The sequence below is a fragment of the Papilio machaon genome, chromosome 3 (assembly GCF_912999745.1).
Source record: "Papilio machaon chromosome 3, ilPapMach1.1, whole genome shotgun sequence".
Lineage (NCBI taxonomy): Eukaryota > Metazoa > Arthropoda > Insecta > Lepidoptera > Papilionidae > Papilio > Papilio machaon.
Window position 1 is genome coordinate 4,255,500 of NC_059988.1, and position 24,138 is coordinate 4,279,637.

At 36.7% G+C, this 24,138-nt stretch overlaps 1 protein-coding gene across 1 annotated transcript in view; it reads right to left on the reverse strand.

Annotated features, from left to right (window-relative positions):
* LOC106712425 (zinc finger protein 704) overlaps window positions 1–24,138 on the reverse strand; it is a 46,217-nt gene that overhangs the window by 18,783 nt on the left and 3,296 nt on the right. Inside the window, exons 2-4 of the mRNA XM_014504991.2 lie at window positions 12,163–12,329; window positions 3,899–4,026; window positions 1,772–1,929 (exon numbers count right to left, since the gene is read on the reverse strand). Of these exons, the coding sequence (XP_014360477.2) occupies window positions 1,772–1,929; window positions 3,899–4,026; window positions 12,163–12,329 (453 nt within the window). The remainder of the gene's footprint in view (window positions 1–1,771; window positions 1,930–3,898; window positions 4,027–12,162; window positions 12,330–24,138) is intronic.

The following is a 24,138-nucleotide window of genomic DNA, read 5'->3' on the forward strand; positions in this document are numbered from 1 at the left end:
GAACTAAAAATTTGGTAAAGGTTGCTGGTATACACAAAAACAATTTTTGGAAAATTTATTAGGCAGCCCCTTATATCTGGTTGGCTGGTGATGACGAAAATTATTTGAAAAAAGATTCACTAAAAGACTTAATTTGTAACCTTTTACGTGTCGTATTACAAAAGGCAACAGATTTTCCCAATTAAATATACAAATATAAAATTCAAATGCAAATTGCAACGACATAAACGTATTCATAAATCTCATCAATATCTATGCTAGCTATGTTTACGAAACAAGGAACAGGAATTGCAATACGTTGGTATCCAGTTGTGATATAATGGCCTTCAACGAGCGAGAACAGGTGGTTAGGTGGTGAAAGTGGCGGCCCAGCTCGATGCAATGTAACTTAGCGACTGTAGAATAGAGTTACTTAGAGACGTGACACAACAGGATTTGCTAAATGTCAGATGGTGCACAATGGTGCAGCCGGGCTCTGACTCAATCTATTAATCATTATGAAGCATTTCTGATTGTACACAAGAGGTATGCTGGCTGGTCTAATAAGATACGATTGATGCATGTGTAGTAAACAATTACATTAATCATACGAAATGAAAAGTTATTTACTTTAAGTTATGAGTCTTGGTTCAAATATCATTACTCATATTTGTTTTCGTTTAAAATATAATAAAGAACAAATAAATAGGACCTAATTGCGAAACTAACTTCTACATTAATATACAAAACAGAAAGAGTTGGATTAAGATTTGTTCAAATGACAAATGAGAGTATCGGGACAGAGATTTGCAATATTGGGCCCAATAGAAGTTACTTAAAGTGATATAAAAATAAATTGATATAAAAATAAATCAATTGTCATGTCATAATATGATCGTAAGCCGGGACGCTACAACGTTTACTTATACCAGTTATAAATAATTCATTTTAACGCTCATTTTACAGAAACTCTATAATCGGAAAGCGAGCACGAATCATGTTACGGTCTAATTGGAGCCGCTTCTGGTACGTACACGGTGTATGGACACGCCTATGTAACATTTGTGAAGACAGAATATAAAATTTTCGCAAAAGCCTTAAAAATATTTTTGTAAAAAGTTTTTTTTATTTACTTATTGATATGATATGCATTATAATATTTTATGGAGTGAGAACTAAATTCTACGTATATTGATGTGGCTAAAGCAGTGTACAGGTGTTACTTAATCTGCAAAGTAAGCAGATTTCAACAGGCACGGCCTTCGAAACCAAGTGTTTGTTATTCAGACGTTCAACAAATGATTAGGTATCGTAAGTAAGGACACACGACCTAAGTTTTCTTGGTGTAATACATGAGTATCATATATGCTAGTTATATATTCACATCAGTCTTAAAATGACTTCAAAATTTGTAATTTTTCCTAAAATGCACGCGTAAGAATCTTCAATCATGTTAGATAAATTAGCAACAATCACACCTCCATACAGAATTATGTGTAAAAACACACATCCATATTGTTTTATTAAATTTGCAACAACGGCCAAATTGATATTTGCGTTAGTGGTGCTTTTGAAGGTTAATATAATTTACGTGCATGACCTGCCGCATTATCTTTTTTCTTAAGAATAGAAACCCCATTCTAAGAATATTCGTTATTTCATTTACTTACTATTACATGACGCATAATTGTTACTATGGGGGTTCCTATTTTCTCTTACCTTCTATTTTTCCTTCGTCAATAATTTTCGATATTTTCCACAAACTCTTAAGAGTAATGAAATGAAAACTTACCCTTTTCTTGCGAGGATGTAACTCCTCGTAGTCCATGGCGATGCCTTCATCGCTGAATGAAGACGAAACAGGTGGAGGTGAGGGGGTCCCACTGCGCCACGAAGACCCTGAACTGCTGCTAGCACCGGGAGAAACCGACGATCGCCCGCCCCACGCACCTGAAACAATAATCATAACGATAGCTCAAATATTGATAACTGTTTGTTTGTAACACTGTCATGTCTTAACAATTTAACCAATTATCCCAAATTTTAGCTCACATATTTTTATAGGTACAAAACATTACAATGACATGGGGTACCTTTTATCCCGAAAACATTTAATTAAAGAAACCAAAAAGAAGGGATACATTTAGGGTATGAGCGAGTTTCAAATAATTACTAGCTGAAATGCACCCAGCAACAGAGCAGTTTTGTAGCAGTTAAACTCAAGAACCATCAATTACAAATCTTTGTCTTCGGTTTAATCTTTGTTTTATTTCTATTTTAATCGTTTCTCATATAGATTTATAGTGTTAATAATATATATATATCTCTAAAATAATATCTAGGGCACTGTTTTATTAATATCTTCGTAGAAGTACTGGCCTTTTAAAAATGTCTTTACTTGTAATTATGTAATTACAGTACCGTATTGGATTAAATCAAAATTAATTTGATATGAATTGGGTTAAATTTTTACTGAACATGATTTAGCTCTTAATTAAATGTAGTCTATAAATTGCAAAATAATTTAAGTGTATTTTGGGCGTACATAAGGTAAACATGGAACGATTATAGATTTGCCACATTTTCTCATAAAAAAGAAACAATTTTTAAACGATCTATGGAATTTTTAATTCAATGTGCCTGTACAAATAATTTATATAACGGATCTATGGTCGGATACTTTCACTCCGAAGAACAGCTATTTTCTCGAGATGCATGCGTCCGCGCCTGAGCTCTGCCGGCGAAGATAAATAATAACATTTTAAGACCAGTCACGTTGTTAGAGCCGTTGCTGTTATGTAATATGCTTTATAGATGCATATTATATTGAAGATAATACCGATTAAATAATTATGAATCAACAGTCATCTTTAATATAGTATTTAGTTGTAGTAAATCTTACACGTAAAACCTTTTTTTGTAACTTGAAAATAAAGTAAAAAACAATAGAGCAAGTTATAAATTTTTTACTTCGTTTTTTATGATTATATTGCAATTTGTGTCCGAATTAGTAGATAATGCTATACAATGATAGAGTGTCTTCGTGTGAAACTGTTGAAGTAGATTGAACAACAATGAAGGCTACATTCCATCGTCAGTCGACAGCGCTGCTGTACCCAAATTGGATAGCATTTGGTCGGAGCTCATAATACGAGAGCGAAGTTACACCGAATACCTGTCTAGACGCTGTCTAGACTGCTGTCTAGACGTTATCAACGTTTCGTAGATTTTACACAAAAATCTAACCACTTACCACATCTTGTGCCATTAAAATATATACACTAATTTTCTAAACATTATTACTATAAATGTGTAAAAGTGTAACGTATAAAAATCTTGCTTATTATTTTTAAAAATTGAATGTTATTCTAACGTATGAGGAATGATTGTGCAACCATGTCCGTTCCCAGCGTAACATCTCTCAAACCGTACGTCTTTATATAATACCAACATTACATACGTATCAACACATACATCAAGTCGTATTGCGTGCCGATGCGTGGCTAAGTACAGATAATGATATCGTTTAAAGCATTGAATACACTTCAGTTTTTTAGTATATCCTTGAAGTAGGCAATTTAAATTGTATCTACGTATATAATTATGACTTTTAAAAAGACTTTTTCAATCGTAATTTTTCACATGTACGCACTACATATGCATTATGCTAATGTATAATTAACCCGATATCGATATCAAAGAAACCTTTAATTTGTTTACCTAAATTTTAAAGATCAATCTTAGTGAACATCACTAAAGCACAATAAAGACAGATGTGCTGCAAAATACCTTCCAAAGTGTGCATTAAATACTTTTGAGAAACAAAATATTGCACCTAAACCCCTTGCATGCCATAGTTACAGCTGACTGCTGTCATCTTTACACAGATATATACCAAGAACTTATATTGTTAACTTACTGGGTCGTGGTGAGTTAGGTGAACAACTGAGAGACATGAGAACGAGCGCAGCATTGCACTCGTTCATCTGGTCGTCGCGCTCGCCATAGCCCTGGTCGCAAGAACTGCTCGGACCCCGTTTACGAGACCTGTATACAAAGAAAAATAAACATATGAGCATAGAACATTCTAAAGTCAAGAAGGTTTTGAGCTTACAAAAATAATAACACGTAACTTATTTCACGCTTTAAAATAGTTTTAAAATAGAAACTGTATTTCGTGATATATTCAGAGAGAAATGTAAAAAGGTATTATATAAGCCTTATACATAAGGTTATGGAGGCGTGAAAATGTAGTAGCTCTTCAGACTGAGGTATGAATTGGGTAAGATCGGTCCGTGATCCCAAGCGTCTGACCCAACGGCGGTCGCTTCGTCCTGCGACCCCGGGGCCGTTCATCTTTCGACTTCAGTTTCGGATAATATGATTTGGGAACAAGCCTTTTGCAAATTGATTTAATCTTAAATAAATAAATTAACTTCAATTTTCATTTTCGTGCACACAGTTAACACATATGGATTCGATCATTGTGGTTTTAACCCACGGGTCGCTGGTTTTAAGGAAGTCGTAATTATGAATTCAACTGTTATATATGTTAATTTTAAATGCATTTTGTTAAATAGAAATATTTTAATGTTTTTGATTAAATATGTTATAACAGTGGGTTGTTATTACGACGCAGTTTTTTTTTTATATTTTAAGGTTATAAAAATATGTTTTCGTTTTCAGTGGTTGCAATATTAGCAGAAGTATGTATCAAACCAACATTGGCATTTATTAATATCACTCACTGAATAATTGGTGTATTTATATGAATTACGTTATTTAAATGTGACGCAGGCCTATTGAAAAGCGAGCAGCGAACTCTTGTGTATGCAAATAGATTTCGTGACGAGGGCAATATTGTCACAAGCGAGCAACACGTCGAAATGTTTTTTTTTGGTGGATATTAAAATATATAATAATTGGGTCACTATTCTAAAGAATAGCTAATATTTTCTGAACTATAAATAAAATATGAATACAATATTTTTTTTGATATTAGGTTGTAATAACATATTACTCACACTTTTAACAGTACTTTTATTTGAGAGGTACTTAATCTAATATAGAAACAGTAAGTGTTATCCAACCAAAAATATATTTTGAGCAACATAATATGTAGTTGAGAGAAAGAAATAGAAAACTGTGTCACTGTGTAATGGAGTAAGAGATGCCTATATTTAGAAACGAACCGATTTAAACGTTCTGCGTAATACGAGAAGGCGACATTCAGAAATTAAACATCTCATTTGCTGGCAGCATTCTACGAAATACTACTAGAATTGATAGAAATAAAGGCAGAATTCAGGGTTCCTGTAACCGAAGGGCAAGATGTCGGAGCTGAATGCAGAAGCGAGACTTATGCTAGGACCTTTCCAAATGTAAAGTATTATAGTCCTCTTTCGCGGACAAAATGCCAATTAAAAATATGTTTAAGTAAAAATATTGTTGGCACATGTAAATGAGTAGAAGAACAAATTTGGTGAGGCTGTGTGAAGGACCGAGAGGTTAATCGTAGACGTCCTCGGTGGCAAAGGCCGCCGCGTCAACGTTTGTTCGTTGACTCGTCCAGGCGCCGGGCGGTCGATCTACTGCCTTCGATCCGCTAAAAACTTATCAATTTCGATGATTTAAATATCAATACAATTATCATATTAAAACAATTATATTAAAATAATTATTTGTATTTAATTTGTATTGTTACTGTACTACCTGTACTTGGTGCCTCAGATATTATTCACTTTGAATACTATCCTGAATAAGTAAAGTACCCAAGGTATTATTTTTTAGAGAGCTATTCATTTTCTATATGCCTTGTGTTGAATGTTTATTTTTACATATAAATATCAATATGGATTTTATTTATTAAAGTTGTCTGAACTTTGTATCGGCATACGGTTTAATTTCCCTTTACCGGCGAAGTATAACGCGAAGTTGTCAGACCTGTTTAAAAACAAAAGTGTTTAATACGAACGTTTTTATAAAGGTAAACGAGTATTATTGCGTCGTTGTAGATAAAAAGCGACCTATAGCGATCGTCGAACGAAACCCAGCGGCCGGAGACAAGGTGTGTTCACCCCGCACGCTCCGGCGACCTTAGAGCACGCGGGCTCGATCTTAGACCTGGAACACATGATTGCAGGTCATTACCTTCGGCATAATATTGTGCCGAACTCTACTCAAATAGAAAGGCGGTGCAAGGTTAATCAACTATCGAAGTTTATCTACCTTTTAAGCAGTGTGACGTGTGACACTGACAAACATTTTATTATCTGCGTGCACTGTGCATTGTCTTTTGTAGAATTGTTTTAGATATTACAGTATAAACATAAACGAGAATTCTGAATTGATGCTTGTTACTATCTGGTTTCTGAAGTTTTCATTTATTTTTTCAATTGTATTATATATCAGATTAACGTCCAAAAATTATTGATGTGTTTCTGAGTGTCAAACGAACCGTCCAATTGTTTTGGAGCCGTTTTCCGCTGATGGATGGACTCAGTAATGGAACTGCATTTGAAATTTATTTATAACACATGCTCAAAATTTTAGGATGGTATAATTTTATTTTAATATGCAGACGTAATATTGTATTACGTTACGAATAGCGTCTGGTGGATATTCACGGATACGTATATTTTTGGAGATTTGCTCCAAGTCGGCGAGATTTTTCGATCTGATTCATCGCTACGTAACATCTGGGTGTCCAAAAGAATGTCCGCTATCAATAATAAATTCATAATACATTAGTTCAGCTGGGGAACATCGCACGCTGACGAAGTCCATAGTACGGCGTAACATTGAGAACGACCTTGCATCTTGTTGCCGTTCAAATTCCGACGACTACATTGTTTAGAGCTGTCGACGATAAATATTCTTTTACGTCCGTTGACGCATTCATATGTCAGTGAATGATCCGTACATTTCTTTGTTTCATTTGTTGCTCTACTTATAATTGTATTTTTTTGGATACGATTCATATTTTATACCCCTTACTGAGATGTTGTCAGGATCAAGGTGGAACAAACTGAATATAACTTACGACTTAAGTTAATATCCGCTGTCTCAAAAATCAATCAGCAAATTTATCGCTAATAGTGAAATAAAAGTTGTCGATAAAAACAGTTATATATGTATTATACATTTGAATAAATATAGGGATCATCATTATCATTCTGGTTACTGTGAAAAAGATGTCGTTATAATATTTTTGATTGAAATAACGTTCGAAGGTCAATGTAATTATAATTTCATGTTTCAGCAATTCATAGACACATCGGAGTTACGGTTGATGTAGGTCGGGATGTATTTTTTACACGGCGCTGTACAAAAAGGTGCGATTGGGCTAGAGCGGCGGCCGCTCGCCTTCGCCGCACCGTAGCGCTAAGGTCATTGAGACTTCGCGCCTTTTTACCGCTCGCCATTGCCACGTCAATTTGCCAATTTGCCACGTAATTTTGCGCACCACAATATTGTACTGTCTTTAACAGCAATTAGCATGTTCTTTAATGTCAATTTTGGTCAAAAACGCTGTTACATATATCTTTACACATTGTTTTAAACATTTTTGGAATATTTTTTAATCAAGTATTTTGCTACTCTAATGAACATTTTATAACTTTTATAATTTATGACAATTACTGCGAAATTATTGGATATGATGTGCGCATGTTTATAAAAACATTAATATACATAATGTAAACATGTTATCGATAATAAAATGGGTATTGCATATTTTATTTATACTTTCGTTATTAGTCATGTTAACAAAAATAAACTATAATTTAAACACGCCGTTAAAAGTATCTATAAGTTTATTAATCTTTATAACACACGTGCAACTTATGGTCAATTACTTTTAAAAGGTTTGTTTTAAACGGAAATAGTGATATATTACGAGCCAGTGATTTTAAATTATGAGAAACTTTACAAGAAATACTTTTATAGAAATGATTCTGGTTACATCTATGATGTTCAAATTAGATCAAATTTATTTTATGGTAATTCAAAATGAATTTGAGATTGAATGCGGACTAATTATAGATGGTTTTACTGAATTTTGTAAAGTACAAAATACTAAAAAGGAAACAAAAAGATAGTCAAACAATGCAAGAAATGAGTACCGAATGTCCATAACAATCGTCGATTCATTTTCAGGCAATGACGTATGCGTATGACCTGGACATATGTGTCATCGTTTTATTATAACTCATAACCCTGTTTTGCAAATCTTGTGACATTAATTGCACATTACTAAATAATATAAGTTTAAGTATACTCCATACGTACAAGGTCATCATGACCAATTTTAATTGGTCACACTTCCTTATTAACTTCCAAAAATTTTTCCTTAACTTGATTTATTATTTATGGCCAATTTGTAGATTTGTACTAAATATAAGCAGAGTTCAAAATATAGATAGGAAAGTCAAGGTCATTGTTGTATTCAGTTGAAAAACGATATTGTATTGAAGGATACAAATGTAAATGACGTCCGGACAAAACGACGTGACCTTCCTGCGGCATTTTAGTGCTAGAGAATTAGTACTTGTCACAGCTCAATGACGCCGCGACTATACACGGCTCATAGTAATCGGCCTGTAATGGCAACTTTATGTCCCACATTATTAAATATTATGCATTTCATGTATTTACATTTTATGCACAATCTATGTATATTAACTATGTTAAAGGTAAGATATTTCACGCGAAAAAGCTTAAAAATATGAAATTTTTTAGAAAGAAAAAATACAACTGATAAATAAATGGTTCTCTAAACGCAATGTAAAACAACGTAATACACCAATTTGAACCGACGATTTTTTGTTCCTTTGATTGGTGGAATAACCTGTCGGTAGGTCGATTGAAAGTCAGTCAACATTGCTGAAAATCCGGGTGAGTAATAACTAGCTAATGACCTAAACATATAAAACTAATTTATTTATGTTTCTGTGTAAGAAAATAAATGCATTGTGTATAGCTCATTATGGCAACGTAATTTACTATGGCACCTTTGCATAACATTGAAGACGCTCATTTTTGTAACACTTTCTCTAAACGAAGCCTGCATACCGGCACCTGCCAAATGAGATAACGGTCCTTCTGCTGTCGCACCGCACCGACGAAAGCAAACGTGTACTTGATGAGAAAGTGTCTCTCCCCCCTCCTCCTAACTACCGTTGCCCCGCATTCTCTTTGTGCGTACGTTGCGCAAACGCACGCGAAATGTTTAATGTAACTCACCTTCACATCAAAATGAATGTTTAATCACATATAAGTAGGAATGCGATATTAATTTTCTGTCCTCAATAAGTCCACGTACTCTTTGCCCATGACACTGAAATGTCTATTTAATATACGGCACGTTGTTTAGGCCCAACTTGTCCCAACAAATTCATTGAGGCGTATATTATCAATAATATTACAATATATTACAGTGTCAGTAGGGTTCTAACAGATAACGACAAAACGATAGACAGTTACAGAGTTGCATTGTTGCGACATCAAAATGCGGGCTGTATTGCCGCCCTACTGGCCGACTGAGCTACCTGTGCGAGGACGTCGCAACTAGCAGTATGCCAGATTTGAAACAATGATTGAATTAATTTCCATCATTAAAGATCTTTTCAATTATTTTATACATACATCTACCTATAATATTGTATCAAGATAATAAGATGATATAATTTGTATTTTCGATACGGTCTTCAAAGACATTGTTGTATGCGGCACTTTTCTAGTGTGTCGTTCCATTTTTAAAGTAGGTCAGTGTGTCATGGCGGCCGCGCCAAGTACCAGGCAAACGCGACGCCATCTTTGAATTTCGTTGATTCGTGTTTTAAGCGTGTCAGCGTCATCATATATTGTTAAATGAAAACACTTTTTATGGGAAGCTAAGACCTTTTATTGAAGGATAAGAACATACAAGATTAAACGAGAGAATTAAATTTAAATTGTTCATATATTTGCTTAAGGACATATATTGCATATTGATATATTAAAACTTTTTATTTTTTTTTTGTAAATACTATTATTAGCAATGTGAATTTCACAACACCCTTACAACTACATTAACAAGTATATTTTGTACATTCAATTTATCGTTGTTACATCTATTGTCGACATTCTCGAAATGAAAGAAAAAACTAAAACTTCATTGTGAGCTTTCACTTTACCGAAGTTCGGTCGGATTGCGAAATTCGATCCAATTACGAATTCTTTTGAATTGAACCGAAAGTAGAGCCTGATGGCGCTTCAAATTGAAAATGATTTAAGTCTAAACTTGGCTTGCCAAGGTATGCCGCCACACATTCGCTACAATGCCTTTTGGCCAACACACTAGCCAAAAAAATTGGAAATTATTAGACCATTGGGCAGCAGTCAGGTTTCTTTGCGAGCTGCAGTCATCTCGGACCGGCAACTTTTTGCTCTGGCTTACTACGCCCACGCATTAACCACATATTGTTAGGTATTATTTAATAAATCAAGGGCGTACTAATACAACCAATGTTAGGATCAAGAAACGACGTTGAAACCAAGCTACGTGTCCGCCTGCCCCTTCACTCCCTTCGCCTTTAAACATACAAAAAACAACCGACACAGGGGGTGTTGACACTGGCTATTACACGCAAAGTTCCGTTTACGTCCAATACCTATCCAATCTACACAAGGGTTTGTTGGTACGCCCGCATTAGGTTTAAAACAGAGTAACAGTAACGGAATAGATAGTATTTCAAAATTATTCCCCACCAGCTTTTGCTTAGGTTTTGCTTCAAAGCGGCTAATAGGTATCTTACATTCTGAGCGCTTTGTAGGAACAGGTTTATTGCAAGCTCGTTACAACATTGGCCGATTTAATGAACATATATTATAAAATTCAATAATCTTTTATTTATTCTTCCTCATATGTTAACACTATAATAAACAAGAAATTGTATCGAACGGGATATATATTATGTAGGTTTATTTTTATAGGTGGATACTATTAGGTCCAATAATTACGTGCATAGATGACTTTATCTATGAACGGTGTGAGTAGGGGGCGTGCGTTTCGGCAACGGCGGTTGTGAAATTCGGGCCGTGAGGTAGAGGTCTCACCTCTCACCAACGTCACGATGAAAAGTGAAACCTCAGAGGCGACGGCGACGACCGGCAGCGGCACGTCGCTACCTACAGCCAATGCTGTTTGTTCCGGTTACAATGCAATAACAGAGCAAACACTAAGAAAGTAAACTTTTTAACACTTTTGCCTCAGTAAATTTACTAGTAGATCTACGTTCAGTTGAAATTAAACTTGTAATATATGTAAAGGACAGTATCAAATAGTATTGGAATTTTCTAATGGTTGCGGTGTTGCATAGCATTGTGAGTGTGTGGCGAGGGCCTGTGGGGCCGCGGGGGGCGCGGCATGAGGCGCGGTGCTCGGCGGGCGCTGAATGTAGGCAAGTGTGACAAGGACACGCCCGTACTCCGCGGTAACACTTCCATCCAGTTTCTAACGTTCGCCACCGATTTCGCAACGCTCGCGCGCGCCCCGCTCTACACGACCAATGCGCACTAGGGCCACACCACACGACCTATATTTGGTACTATCAAAGCATTATTGTTTCATCGTAATGTTACTCTGTTATTCTTTTGACTGTTATCGCCTCGGAGGTGAATTTTATTAAAGTTCAATAAGCAAGGGCTGATACAAATCTAGCTAGGTAGTGTGTCTCTCTCATACTTAATTTGTATTTAGTTTGTGAAACACAGTCTAAAGCGAAATGCTTTTAATATAAGTGTAGACTAGTTCGTTCAGAGATCATATTCAATGAAGTGTAAATATGAAATGTTCTACCTTTCAAAATGCAAATTATATCCAAAGATCTTTCAATTAGCATAAGTTCCGTCGTTAACATTTAGTTCCAATCCAAAGCTGAAATATTTTCACCTCAGCATACTGCACATTTTTCACGTAAATTCGTAATTTCTTTAAAAGTTCGAAAACACTTTTTCTCGCACTAATATTTATATTAATAATATCAGTGCACTTTATATGACAATTTTTACAAAATAACTGAAATAACAACTGAAAAATGAAATAATGCGACCTTGAATATAGTTAATTTGACGTTCCGCGATTTACTTAATTTAAAAATTGAATGTAAACGAAATATAAGATATGTTATATGAAGTTCTTACCCCTGCATGTGGTGTGTAGGCACTTCAATGTTGGCGGAGGCGCGGCGGCGGTCGCCGGCCATATCGGCCAGCCTCGCGAAGTCCGTATCGACGTCCGCCAGCCGCGCCGACTTGCGCGACTCCAGCAGTCTTATCTCCTCCAGTCTCTTCTTCAGTTCGATTGGCGCCTACGAATAAAATAGGTAATAAATACAACAACGGGTTCAATCACCACATTACTTAAAAATATTAGATGCACCATGAAAATGAATAAGGAAGTGGCGCTCGTAAACTAATGGGATGGGCTGGGATTGGGATTTGAAACATGTTGCTACCTACACATCCATTGATCTAACCTCGTTGGTTCAGTTTAGTCACTGTTCTGGAGTAAACATCATACTATATTTTGTAATTACGTAAGCGGAAGATGAAGTTTCAATTACAAGAAACGAGTTAAAGTACGTACGTATTTAATAGTTGCAAGTATGATTATGCAATTAGTGTATTGTACATGCGTCATGTGTGGTTATGCAAGCCGGCCGGTGCGAGCGGGTGTGTGAGATCGATATGGGCGACCTTCGCGCGGTCCGTGCATGTGACGTCATGACCTAGCGCTGCAACTGGGCCGAGATGCGTTCCGTGTCACAAACTTCGCTCCGTGCACCGTTGCCCTACTCAGTCTATCTAGGCCTTCATATTAACTTTGCTATGGGTTTATTTTATGTCTAAAAACTACTTTCAACTTATTTTTGTAAGTCAAGTTCTTGTAAAACATGTTTTAAAGCTACATACTTTCAAAGAAACTTAAAACTGCCATAAAACACATTTTTAACGAGCACATATAACTGTATATCTAAGGAAACGACGACGGTTGTTAACAATGACAATTGCCATTACGGTTGCGGTTGCCATGTGCAGCATGCAATGGGCCTCGCTCGGTTGACATTGGCTGCGTTTTCGTCTCGGGCTTCCTTCTACGCCACTGATTGCGTGATTGACATAATACAGCCGAGCGCGCATACCATAAATGGCTTACGACGACGGTTCACTCATGATACGTCATCAGTGGATAACTACATCGGGCTATGGTCTCGATTCTAATGTACAGTTTCCCTTGACCTCAGTTGAGCGTGAAATAATTTAAGGTCGAATTTAAATAACACACTATTAAAAACGAAGTAATCAATATTAAAATCTTAATTAAAATGGTAATAATATTTAATGAAGCTTACATTGTATAGATATAGATATTATTCTTAATTTTAACAAGTTTCAAATGCTTTACATAACACTAAAATTGAAACAAATTACTGACACGAGTCTTATTTGACTTTCGAGACACGGCATGAAGCTGGCAACATTGCAATATTCATTCTGTCAAACATGGTCTCCGTGCGAGCGGGCGACCTAGTTTCGAGCACAGTGGACCAGAGCTAAATGATAATACGTACCGATTCGCGATCGTTTTGATTGTCGATATACTTCAATTACTTTTAACATAAAAGCAATCTGTGATCTATAAAAGTAGATCTAACTCGGCCAATAAATAACTCGATTCAACTTGGATTAGGTAACGTAATTGGAAACTATGAGAGAACTAAGAGTCAAAGCCGATAAAATCGTCTTTAAACCTTTTTTTTCTGTATGCTATTGTATTTTTACATTGTACATCATTGGAGAACCGAAAATTTTGCCAAAAATTAACGAATACGCAATATTACAAATCATTGACAAAACAATGCTATGAAAATAAGAAAAAACTCCAGAAATTTTCGTTAGGTTTTGTTTTGATGTCAATTGTATGTACAACTCGAATCTGTGTATGGCTTGGCCAGTAATGGAGAGGCTTTAGAAACTGCACCAATAGCCTCCGGGGCGCGCATGGGTTTCGCCGGCGAGTGAACGTGCGCCGATCACATCATGGTTACTTTCACTTTTACGCGATTCGGTGCACGGAGGCGGTGGCGGTGCCTCGCTCTCCGAAACAATGAAAGTGTTTCTAATGAGTAAACATTATGCATACCTATGTCTTTTAAAGGCCATTACGTGTTCTTGCAGATTGCTAATAAATATGCACGGCCTTGTGCGTTGCGCAGAGCGGAAGATAATAGTCACAACGATATAGAGTCGCGAGATGAAGGTGTTAATGAAGAAATCGCGTATGCTACCAAAATTGCGCATACTTTGTCTTTAAACTGTAGGGAATATTAGAAATATATTGTTTACAATTGTTTATCGATTACCATGAATTTGCACAATTAATATGGCATAGTAGTCGTAGATTTTAAAAGAGTACTTAGAGATAGTTACAAATCTTGTACGTAGTCTCAGTTTCCTTATGGATTCAACAACGTCCGCTGTCGTCAAGTTGTTATGTAAAAAGTGACAACTGTTGCACAACCGCACCACTCGCTGGCGAAACTTGGCCGCCACACCAGTGAAAGTTGTCGAATGACTTTGACACGATAATCGACAAATACTACGCAGTTATTATACCATTAGATCGCTATAACCTAATCAATTGCTTGTAATTCAATGCATTACAACACTAACCTTTACTTGCAACTAATTATATAACGACTAGTTTAATGTCGCATGAGTTCTCGTTGCATTATTGTGGGACAATGTCATTGCCATCATTTTTCATTTATAGAACAAGATCGTTTTCAATATAGATATTTGAAATTAAACTTAACCTTGCAGTGTAGGTAAGTCACTTTTTATCTCAATTATTGTGAATCTTTATTACTATATTATTTTGCATTTGAACTTTAACACAATATTTATTTTTAGTGAAAACATTATAAATACCGGTATGTTCTCCGTCAACTAATGTAAATCTCCATCGAGGGACTAGGATTCTACCCAAGCTAGGGATAGGCCATAGTCGACTACGCTGGTCCAGAGCGCATTGGCCGACTTCAAACATATCTTTGAATTTCTTCAATCGTGATGCGATCTGCACATATCGGCAGGTTGCATCACTATCATAGAAATGTACATATGAAATTCGAAAATTTAAAAACACATTGGTACATTACAGGGTTCGAATCTGGACGTGTAAATTTCGATCGGGTCTGGTCGAGCGCATAACAACTGCATCACCGACGTTCTCTGCGCCACCAACGGTGTACTTGATCTTTTTGTTTACTCGTAGAAATAACTTCATCAATACTATTATTAAATTAAACAACTAAAAACCCTACTGACTGTATGTAGTTTATATTGCATTTTTTCCAAACCCCGGAAAATAAAATATGCAAAGTAAAAGAAATATTCAAACGCATTACAGCGATGAGCAATGTTTTTTTCTGAAGCTTGTTTGCATTTAAAAGTTACAAGCAAAAAGTTATAAAGAATACGTCTTGAAACATCAGTGACTTCAAAACGTAAAATTATCTCTTTGTCTCGATATAATGAACAAAGAATTCATTTGTTTATGATAAATTCAACGTATTATAAGATTTTACAATTGCTTTATTTCATTACGTTTTTATGATAAAATATATAAAGAACCAGTTTATATGCAATTGTGTGGTATTTGAGTACTTTGTAAGATATTTTTGTACATTTCTTCGGACGCCAGATGTGTGAAATGTCGTAGTAAAAGCGATTTCCGCATTATGTATATCTTCAAAGAGCTTCCGCATATAGAAAACCACCAGCTCAATGACAGCTATATTCATAAGAATACGCCCAGGTACCACGCGAAGTTGCTTTGAAATGAACAATTGCACGTAAACACAGCGTAGGTTGGCCTCCCACAAGGAAAAATAATCTGGTCAAGGTTGCGGGATTCTACTAGATGAAAACAAGGACGATCTATGTAGCAATTACAGTAGAGATGCAGACAGTAAAACAAGCAGTAGATAATTTAAAACCAATAAACCCGACTGACTGTGACACGCCTCAGTCTCCAAAATCATTTAAGCCCCTTTTGCGACAGGTCTCAATTGGACATTCGCATGCATACCATCAAAAAGCGTTCAGACAAACTCTTATTAATATAATTCTTATTATTTGAATGGAATGTATGATGCGCAATCGTAATCCAACTATTTGTTAGGACGATGCACTTAAAATTCATTGCCTTTATATTGAAAACAATGCACTTGATATCAGAGTAAGACGACCGATAAGGTTGCTGCGAGCGACATTCGTCTACTACAACTAAATTATACCTACATGATAAAAATAAACCGCATTTACTTTTTCAGTTAATAATTAATGTGAACGCTAACATAGATATGAAAAACTGGCCGTAATTTATGCAATGAGTACTCTAAATAAGTGTACAAAAACATAGAAAAACAAAACAAAATCAATATTGATGTCTTGTATTTGTAAACATTAAAATCCAGGCTGATGCAGTTGGACTAACTTACCGATGCAGCAATAGAGGTAACAAAGACACGCATGCATAAGCAATTCGACTGGCAATGGGTGTTCGTGCGTTGGTAACGGCAAATAGGTCAATAGCTGCGTACTAGGACCCCACCACCGCTAACTATCGACATGTTAACGATGCCTATATTGTGCGCCGAGCCCGCTATTATATCCTAGCACGTCAAAATTTTGATACGTGTTTTTTTAACAAGATTTTCCGAGGAAATTGACAGGAATAATGAAAGTCACTTAATTATAAAATGGTTATAGGCTAGAAAACGGTCTGAATTTTATTTACAGTAATCTAAAATTAATTTTAAATAGTCTTAATTTGAATTAAAAACCTTTATTTAAGGTTATATCCAAATATTTTCGAAGTTACTTTTTTAATTTATTAAAAAATTATATTTAAACAAACATAAGTTAAAAATTTATTGAAATCTCATTATAAAAAAGCTTGTACTAAATTAACTAATTACAGCTTACACAAAAATCCAATATTTTGATTAAAAATTTTGATAAAATTTTTCATTATCAAGTTCAAGTATTGTGAAGTGAGATTCGATTTTAACGATTTATGTTATTTTATTTACAGATACACGAATTGCTTAATATTTTGATGTAATTATATTTCTTTTATTAAAGATATGATTACATTCTGTGGGTTTATTTAGAAAACATTAGCCTAATCAAATATTTTTTTTTAATATCACTGTCAGATGAAAGATTTGAAAATAGTAGGATATAAAAAAGCAGCGAACGGTTCTAACATTGAATGGCTTCAAAATAGCCAAGTGTGAATTATTTATAATGGTCAAGTCACGTTCAGCTTCTAGATTCTAATCGGATGTGTACGGTTAGGCTGAGCGATCGATCGGCACGGCCTTGTGAGATTTGTGAATACGAGTGCCGGTTGCAAAGCGGATGCAGCGGCGGCTAGCACGCAAGCCAGCGCGCGCTCGCCACTCCGCCCGCAGCGCCGTCCCGCCGCGCCGCCACATCGCACCACTTGCAGCCAACCTTGCCCCAAAAATCCCTGACCCACATTCTCTGCAAGACAAAATGCACCGAGCGTTTTTATCGACATCGTTCTCGTTGGAAGTGAGCATTTCATTACTCAGTAACGGAGAAAAAGCACCTCGTGTTGCTAAATTAAGCAACGAAAGACTCAGCCGGACATCACGGTTTTGAACAACAAAGGACCAAATTGTAATATGCTTAGTTAAGATACGTTATTATTTAATAACGTAGGGTTAGGTAATAACTTAGGATCTAGGTCTTTAGATCAGTAGAAATAGTGCAAGCCTACTTGGCGCTAACACGGAGCGACGGGTCGCGATCCTCGCCGCAGCCCGCCTTCGCCCTATTAATCTTTTTGCAAATCGAATGCAGACGATACGACACGTGGCGGATTTACGATGTTGATAATTATTTTTTACCAAAAGTAAAATAATGACTAATTAATTAAAAGCGTTGTATATATTTTGGTACCTACAATAAATTCATTAAAGTATGTAGGTCGATCAGCGGCTGTCGCTGTAAGGAAGTGATCGTTGCGCAGCGAAGTCGATGGTGATGCAAGACTAGGCCGCGAACGATTTATTTATCACGGTTATTAGACTCCGTTGACGTTTCAACGCCGAACGCTGAGAACCGATCGAAATGACGTCATAACGTACAGGAATGGCAATTTCAGAATCGACGTCATGACTCGCTGGCGAGAGCGTCACGTCGCCGCGCGTGGGTGCGACACGGCGGTGACGTCACTGGAAGCGTTTACTGTCCTTACAGTACCGGGAGAGTCGCGCCCCGCCGCGCCGGCCTGCTCTTGACGAGCTTTCCCCAAATCTCGCATAGTGCGTTACGCAATTAAACGAGAAATCTGCGCAAGGACGTGGCCGTTGTTTCAACACGCGATTCGATTCGACGCCATAATCTCATCGTTTACGTGCGACGCTTAGAAAAGTGAGCGTTTCACCTTGGGATGCCAACGAGCGCGGTCGCCTCTCTATTCTTGGATATCGAAATAGCGTTAAATACGATCGAGAGGTCGGGCGGCAAGCACGCAGGCGTCGCGACCCAGCCTGACCCAAAAACGGACTGTCCCACCGCGCCCGCGCCCCTCCCGCCCTGTGTGATAACGGATATAGGGAACCTGTTCACTGCGCGAACGTAACACACACGCACGGCGAATAGAACCGTTACTCTGTTGACCTGTCGGCGACGATGTGTTTATGACTAGCGCGTAACTAGCATTGACATTGCTAAGTATATTAATGATTGTGTCGTCGCAATAAAGTGACTGACAACTTTTTGGCCATTTCATCGATATAATGTATTCGCGACTATTGATGATATAGACCATTTTTGATTTGGAAACAATTTAGGACATAGAAAAATAAAATCTTTTTCTAATCAAAACGGTTAACCACAAATAATAAAAATAAATTAGGTCGAAATGTAAAATCATTAACTCGCTGATGCGGCCAAAAATCATAATCGGTGAGTCGGGTCGCTGTTTTTATGTCTCGAAAAAGGAAAACGCAAGTGGAGGCCGGGTTTCGAATGCGGGCGATGCGTCGTCACCGGTTCAATATCAGAAATACTGGGTCAGTGGGTCAGCGTGCCGGCGCCTCTCCCCGCACCGCCCAGCCTCGCTCCCCGCTGCCGCACCTTGTTGTTATAACTTACATCTTCGTATTATTCAAAGTTAGTAATGGTTTTTCAATGTTACACTCGAAATTACTACAAACTTGTATCGTCAAAATAGTTTGCGGAGCGTAGCTTATTTCTATCCAATACATTTTGGCTTCAAAACAACTTTTAAAAGATCAAGGTCGATAATTAAAAAGAAGTTACACACGATCCGACTCGGCGAGGTTACCGAAATACTCGTAAGCGGCTATGGCGACATCCGCCCACGTGCTAACGGTTCTGGTGCGTTACTGTTAAATCGGAACCTAAAAACGAGTTATTTTACGTTACTGACTCAACGTGCACGTTCTATTCCAGACTCCCGGATGAAATATCCACAAAGCCGGTATAGATTATTTATCGTCTATACCCAATCCACAACTTACTAATATTATAAAGGCGAATGTTTAGATGGATGGATGGATGGATGGATCTTGATGAAATTTGGCACAAATCTAGAAAATAGTCTGAAGAACACATAGGCTACTTATTGTTTTTGAATGCCGTACGGACAGAGTCGTTGGCGATAGCTAGTCATAAATAAATGTTCTACCAATAAACTATTTTATCTCTCATCTCGCAAAATATTCAAAGAGTAGTGCTCTACGTATACAATTCATAAAACTATTCCAAGGTGAGTGCAATGAGGTCACCCACAAAGGGCTGGCCTTGTCGTTTCTGCGGACTTCGAGGACAGTTTGCTGAAAATAATCAACTTTATGAACAAAATTAAATTATCAGTAGTTTCGACAGTTACATTTAGTGTTTAAATATATTGCATTACGTTTGACATTGTTATGTATAATTATTAAAATTAAGATCACGTTTACGATGCCCACAGCAGATAAGAAGTCGGCAACACGGTACAAAGTAACATAGATGTGAAGTTTGTAATTTGCAACGGTTGTCTGACATCATTAAAATGGTCAATCATCTCGCCGTTTCAGTGCTAAATGTGGGTCGAATAAATTAAGCAAGCCGCATTTCGTACAACAATGGGGACGCATTGCCTAGCTTGAAAAAACAATTTATATCGTAGACTATTAACAAGGGCAAATGATCGAGTGGCTTGTACAAATACATTAAATTCGGAGAAAAAATTTAACATAGTTTTTTTTATCTTATTTCGAAATAAATTATGTCCACTAACTGTGGTTTTAACCCGCATTAAGAGGGAAAGTTTATGAGCAGCAAAAAGTTAAAGGTAAATGTTGCTCAATTGAACTATATCAAAGTAATTGCTAATTCAAAGTATAATCCAGTCGCCGCACCGGTTTCGTCTATGTTGCTCTTGCTCTACAAACAGTTGTTATCTCGAGTTGCGGCCGCGAGCTGTTAGCTGTTGGCGTCTCAAACTGACACGCGAACCGTCCACTATATGTTTTATCTTATCAACCTTGATTTATATAGAAACTATGTCGTTGAGCACAAGCAACGCCCGAACTTTGCCTTACGAAATCAACGTAAGAAAGTTGAAATGGTCACTAAGGCGTTCTTTTTAAAAAAAATTAAAGAAATTATTAAGAGTAGCCAAGAGGGAAAAAGAGTCTATGCTTTATGTCAATTTCAGTAACAGACAAAAGGGACAGGAACTAAGACTGTCTCGTGTTTCCATTTCCACATTTTTTTTCCAGTGAAAATTTGAACAGCGAAATAACTAGTTTATAGATCGAGTATTAAAAGTCGAGTGACAACAACATTAATTACATTATAGCTTATTTTATGAGCAACATGAATTATCATTCCTTACAATGCGTGTTCGTAATTTTTTGTTACTTGCTACAATTATTGACAAAAAGTAAACGGTTGATATCTCGAACTATCTTATGGTGTATAATTATAACGTGGTAACACTCGCGAGGTATTAAGTGTAAACAAGCGATTTCTCTTCCCATGGTTTGTCTGACCGCCGCGCGGCGCTGGACTTCGGTTCCGTTTGCGTTCACATCGGCAAAAACCTCACGTACGACTTGATATTATCGAAGGGGAAACTTGTAAATTACATTCCAATGAGCTTTAATGTTGATGGTGGCGATGTCGTTTATAGTTGATACGCTCGAAGCATTGCCCAGATTTTGCATTTCGAAATAACACTGAATTTATAGATATCATATTGTATTTATTACCGTATTTTTTATTTCGTTACAATTCAATGATTTTGAGAGATTCTACAGTTAAAAGAGATGTAATAAGAGAGAGCCATGCGAAGTAAGTAGAGTGGAAAAATTGTAAAACGCATACATTCGCTTTTAAATCATAAATACTTTCGCCGTCAAGTAACGAATGCGATATTCATTACAAAGAATATAATTATCAGTTACAATTACACACGACATTTCGTGCTCATAGCACGCGCTAGATTTTTTATCTATCTACTACGTTTTAAAGACACCGACCCTGGAAACAAGTAGTAATAGTGCCTTAGCACTAAACTTTTGCTTAGAACCTAATTTTAAGATTTTTATATTTGTTTTTATAATCTAGGGAAATAGTTGGTTGACAAAGCCGTCATGAAAAGAATGTAATAAATTACGCAAGAACTCAAACTCAATATTTATAATTCTCTGCGACTGCCATTAAGCTGTGTTTGTTATGTCTGAAACAAAGTCAGGTTGTAAAGGTCGGAACAATGTATTGTGTAAAAGTGAGTGAGTGAATCTGAAACGGTACATGGCCGCGTGGCGAGGCACTTTCACACTCGCGCCGCACTGCGCCCGCACCGCACCGCACCGTGCCCGCGCTTGCTGCGACCTCAACGAACGAAAGGCGCGGTTGCAAATGCAGGGAAATCACAATGTTTACGTAACTCGCAGATAGCCTACTTCGAACGGCGAGCAATAGGTTCTTTGACTACGTTATATTACAACAATAATTATTAATGCGTCCACTTCTGAGTCATCTTTTAAGTACAGAGTAAAAGCATGACAATCGTAAAAATACGTCAGCAATATAGTGAAATTAAGATAAATATATGATTTAATTACAGCAATAAAAACATCCAGATTACCAAGAAATTTAATATAATAATGTAAACGTAGAGTCATCAAAGTATTAAAATGATTTGACCAAAACATTTTTGTTCTATAGCAACTATATTTTTATTTACACGTTTTAATACATTTAATATCAATTAAATATCTTTGTTAACGGAAATTTAATTACTATCTTTTTTAATATTGACTCCAATGAACTTTTTTTTCATTTCACAATTTAGAATTTAAAATGTAATTACGATATTTAAATAAAACTGGTAGTGGAATAATGGACCTGCCTCAATGCACGGTCATCAGTTTAAGATATTGACTGCTTCTGCCGGCAATGTTTCTGGGAAGCGAGGCAATCTGGACATTAGCGGTTGTTCTACTTAGCGCGGCGAGGCGACGGTGAGGCGGTAAGGCAGTGAGGTTGGCTGATGGGCTTCGCGGGCTAACGGTCCCGACGCGCCGCGCACGTGAAAATAATTCTTGAGGCGATTTTGTAATGTATACCGTTACACTGTTCCGGACCGGCCGGCGTCCTTATTTCTCGACGGCGCAGTCTTCGCAGCGTTCTTTATTTTTATATCTTTCTGCCCTGACATTATCTGGCTATAATGAACAGAAGTCGCTTTTATTGGTCAATTTAATAATGAAAGCGCGATAGTTATTAGGTTTTTTGCTTCGAAATTAACAGTTAGCAAGAGTATTTTTATTTGGTCCGAAGATACATTTGCATTAGAGTATAATTATAAGGTACATGTTAGAAAATAAGAATGTTTCGTTGTGAATACTAACCGTGAATATTTTAGAAAGCAATCTTATACTTTTTACAATAATTCTTATACAATACTTTTCAATAAGTCAGAATGAGCAGTTCGTCAGCAAAAAATAAGATAATATTTCTTATGCTTAATTTCGTATGGTTGGAGAGAGCTACGAATGTTATGTATGTAGGGGAGAAATGCTTTTAAATGTCACCATAGGAATACAATAATTCACTCAAGTATTAGATGTCATGATATATGGTCGAGGATTCATGCAAATTGTAGACATACCACACGAACTTTATCTTAGATACGGTAAAAACACTACTAGAGATAGTTAGGCGAAAGTAAAGCAGCAATAGTGCTAGCATTATTATTCTCTCTTATAAAAAATGATTTTAAATACGTAATAGTAGGAGCTAGTTGTATTTTAATAGTGCGCTGGTCTAACATGATCCGTAAAGTTTGTTTTGGTCGTAAAAAGAACGTAGAGCGAGTTTCGTGGGTGTGAGTCAGGCGCGGCGTGGCCAATCAGTTTCGATTGAGGCGATTCCGCGTAACGAGTGCTTTGCCGTCACTTGTCGAGCGTAGTGCAATTACGTGTGACGCTGCTCGCCTCAATCGCCGGGGAATACCGCGTCACCACAGATAATTATTTTCTCGCAAAAAGGCCGGGGCCGACGTAATTTCCTATATGCAATTCCATTTACCCACTATGCGCCATGATTACTTTGGAGCTTGAAAATCATTTTATGAAAATTTAGGTTCTCTACATTTGTAAAACATATTTCTTTATTTTTTGTAGTGCTCACAACACCCATAATTTTAGTTATCCTTGTGGTCGAAATATGTGACATTACAGGCGCATTGCTAAATGCACCCATGTTGGTGAGATTGTGCTTTTCCGTTTAAATCGCTGCGTAGTATCTATTTACAATAATTATGAAAACACATTACTAGAGGAATAATAACACGCAGTTTGTGTCGAGGTGTAAACAGAGATATTATGTTATCTTATTAAGTTGTTTTGATGCAAGTGACGAGTGACAAGCGGTGCGCGACTAGCGCCGCGGCGGGCTGTGACGTAAGCTATAGCCTATCTGTATCTGTGTCGCCGGTTATCTGACACAAGCAAGCGCCATTAATGTAAACAATGTGCGCATTGACCTTTATGC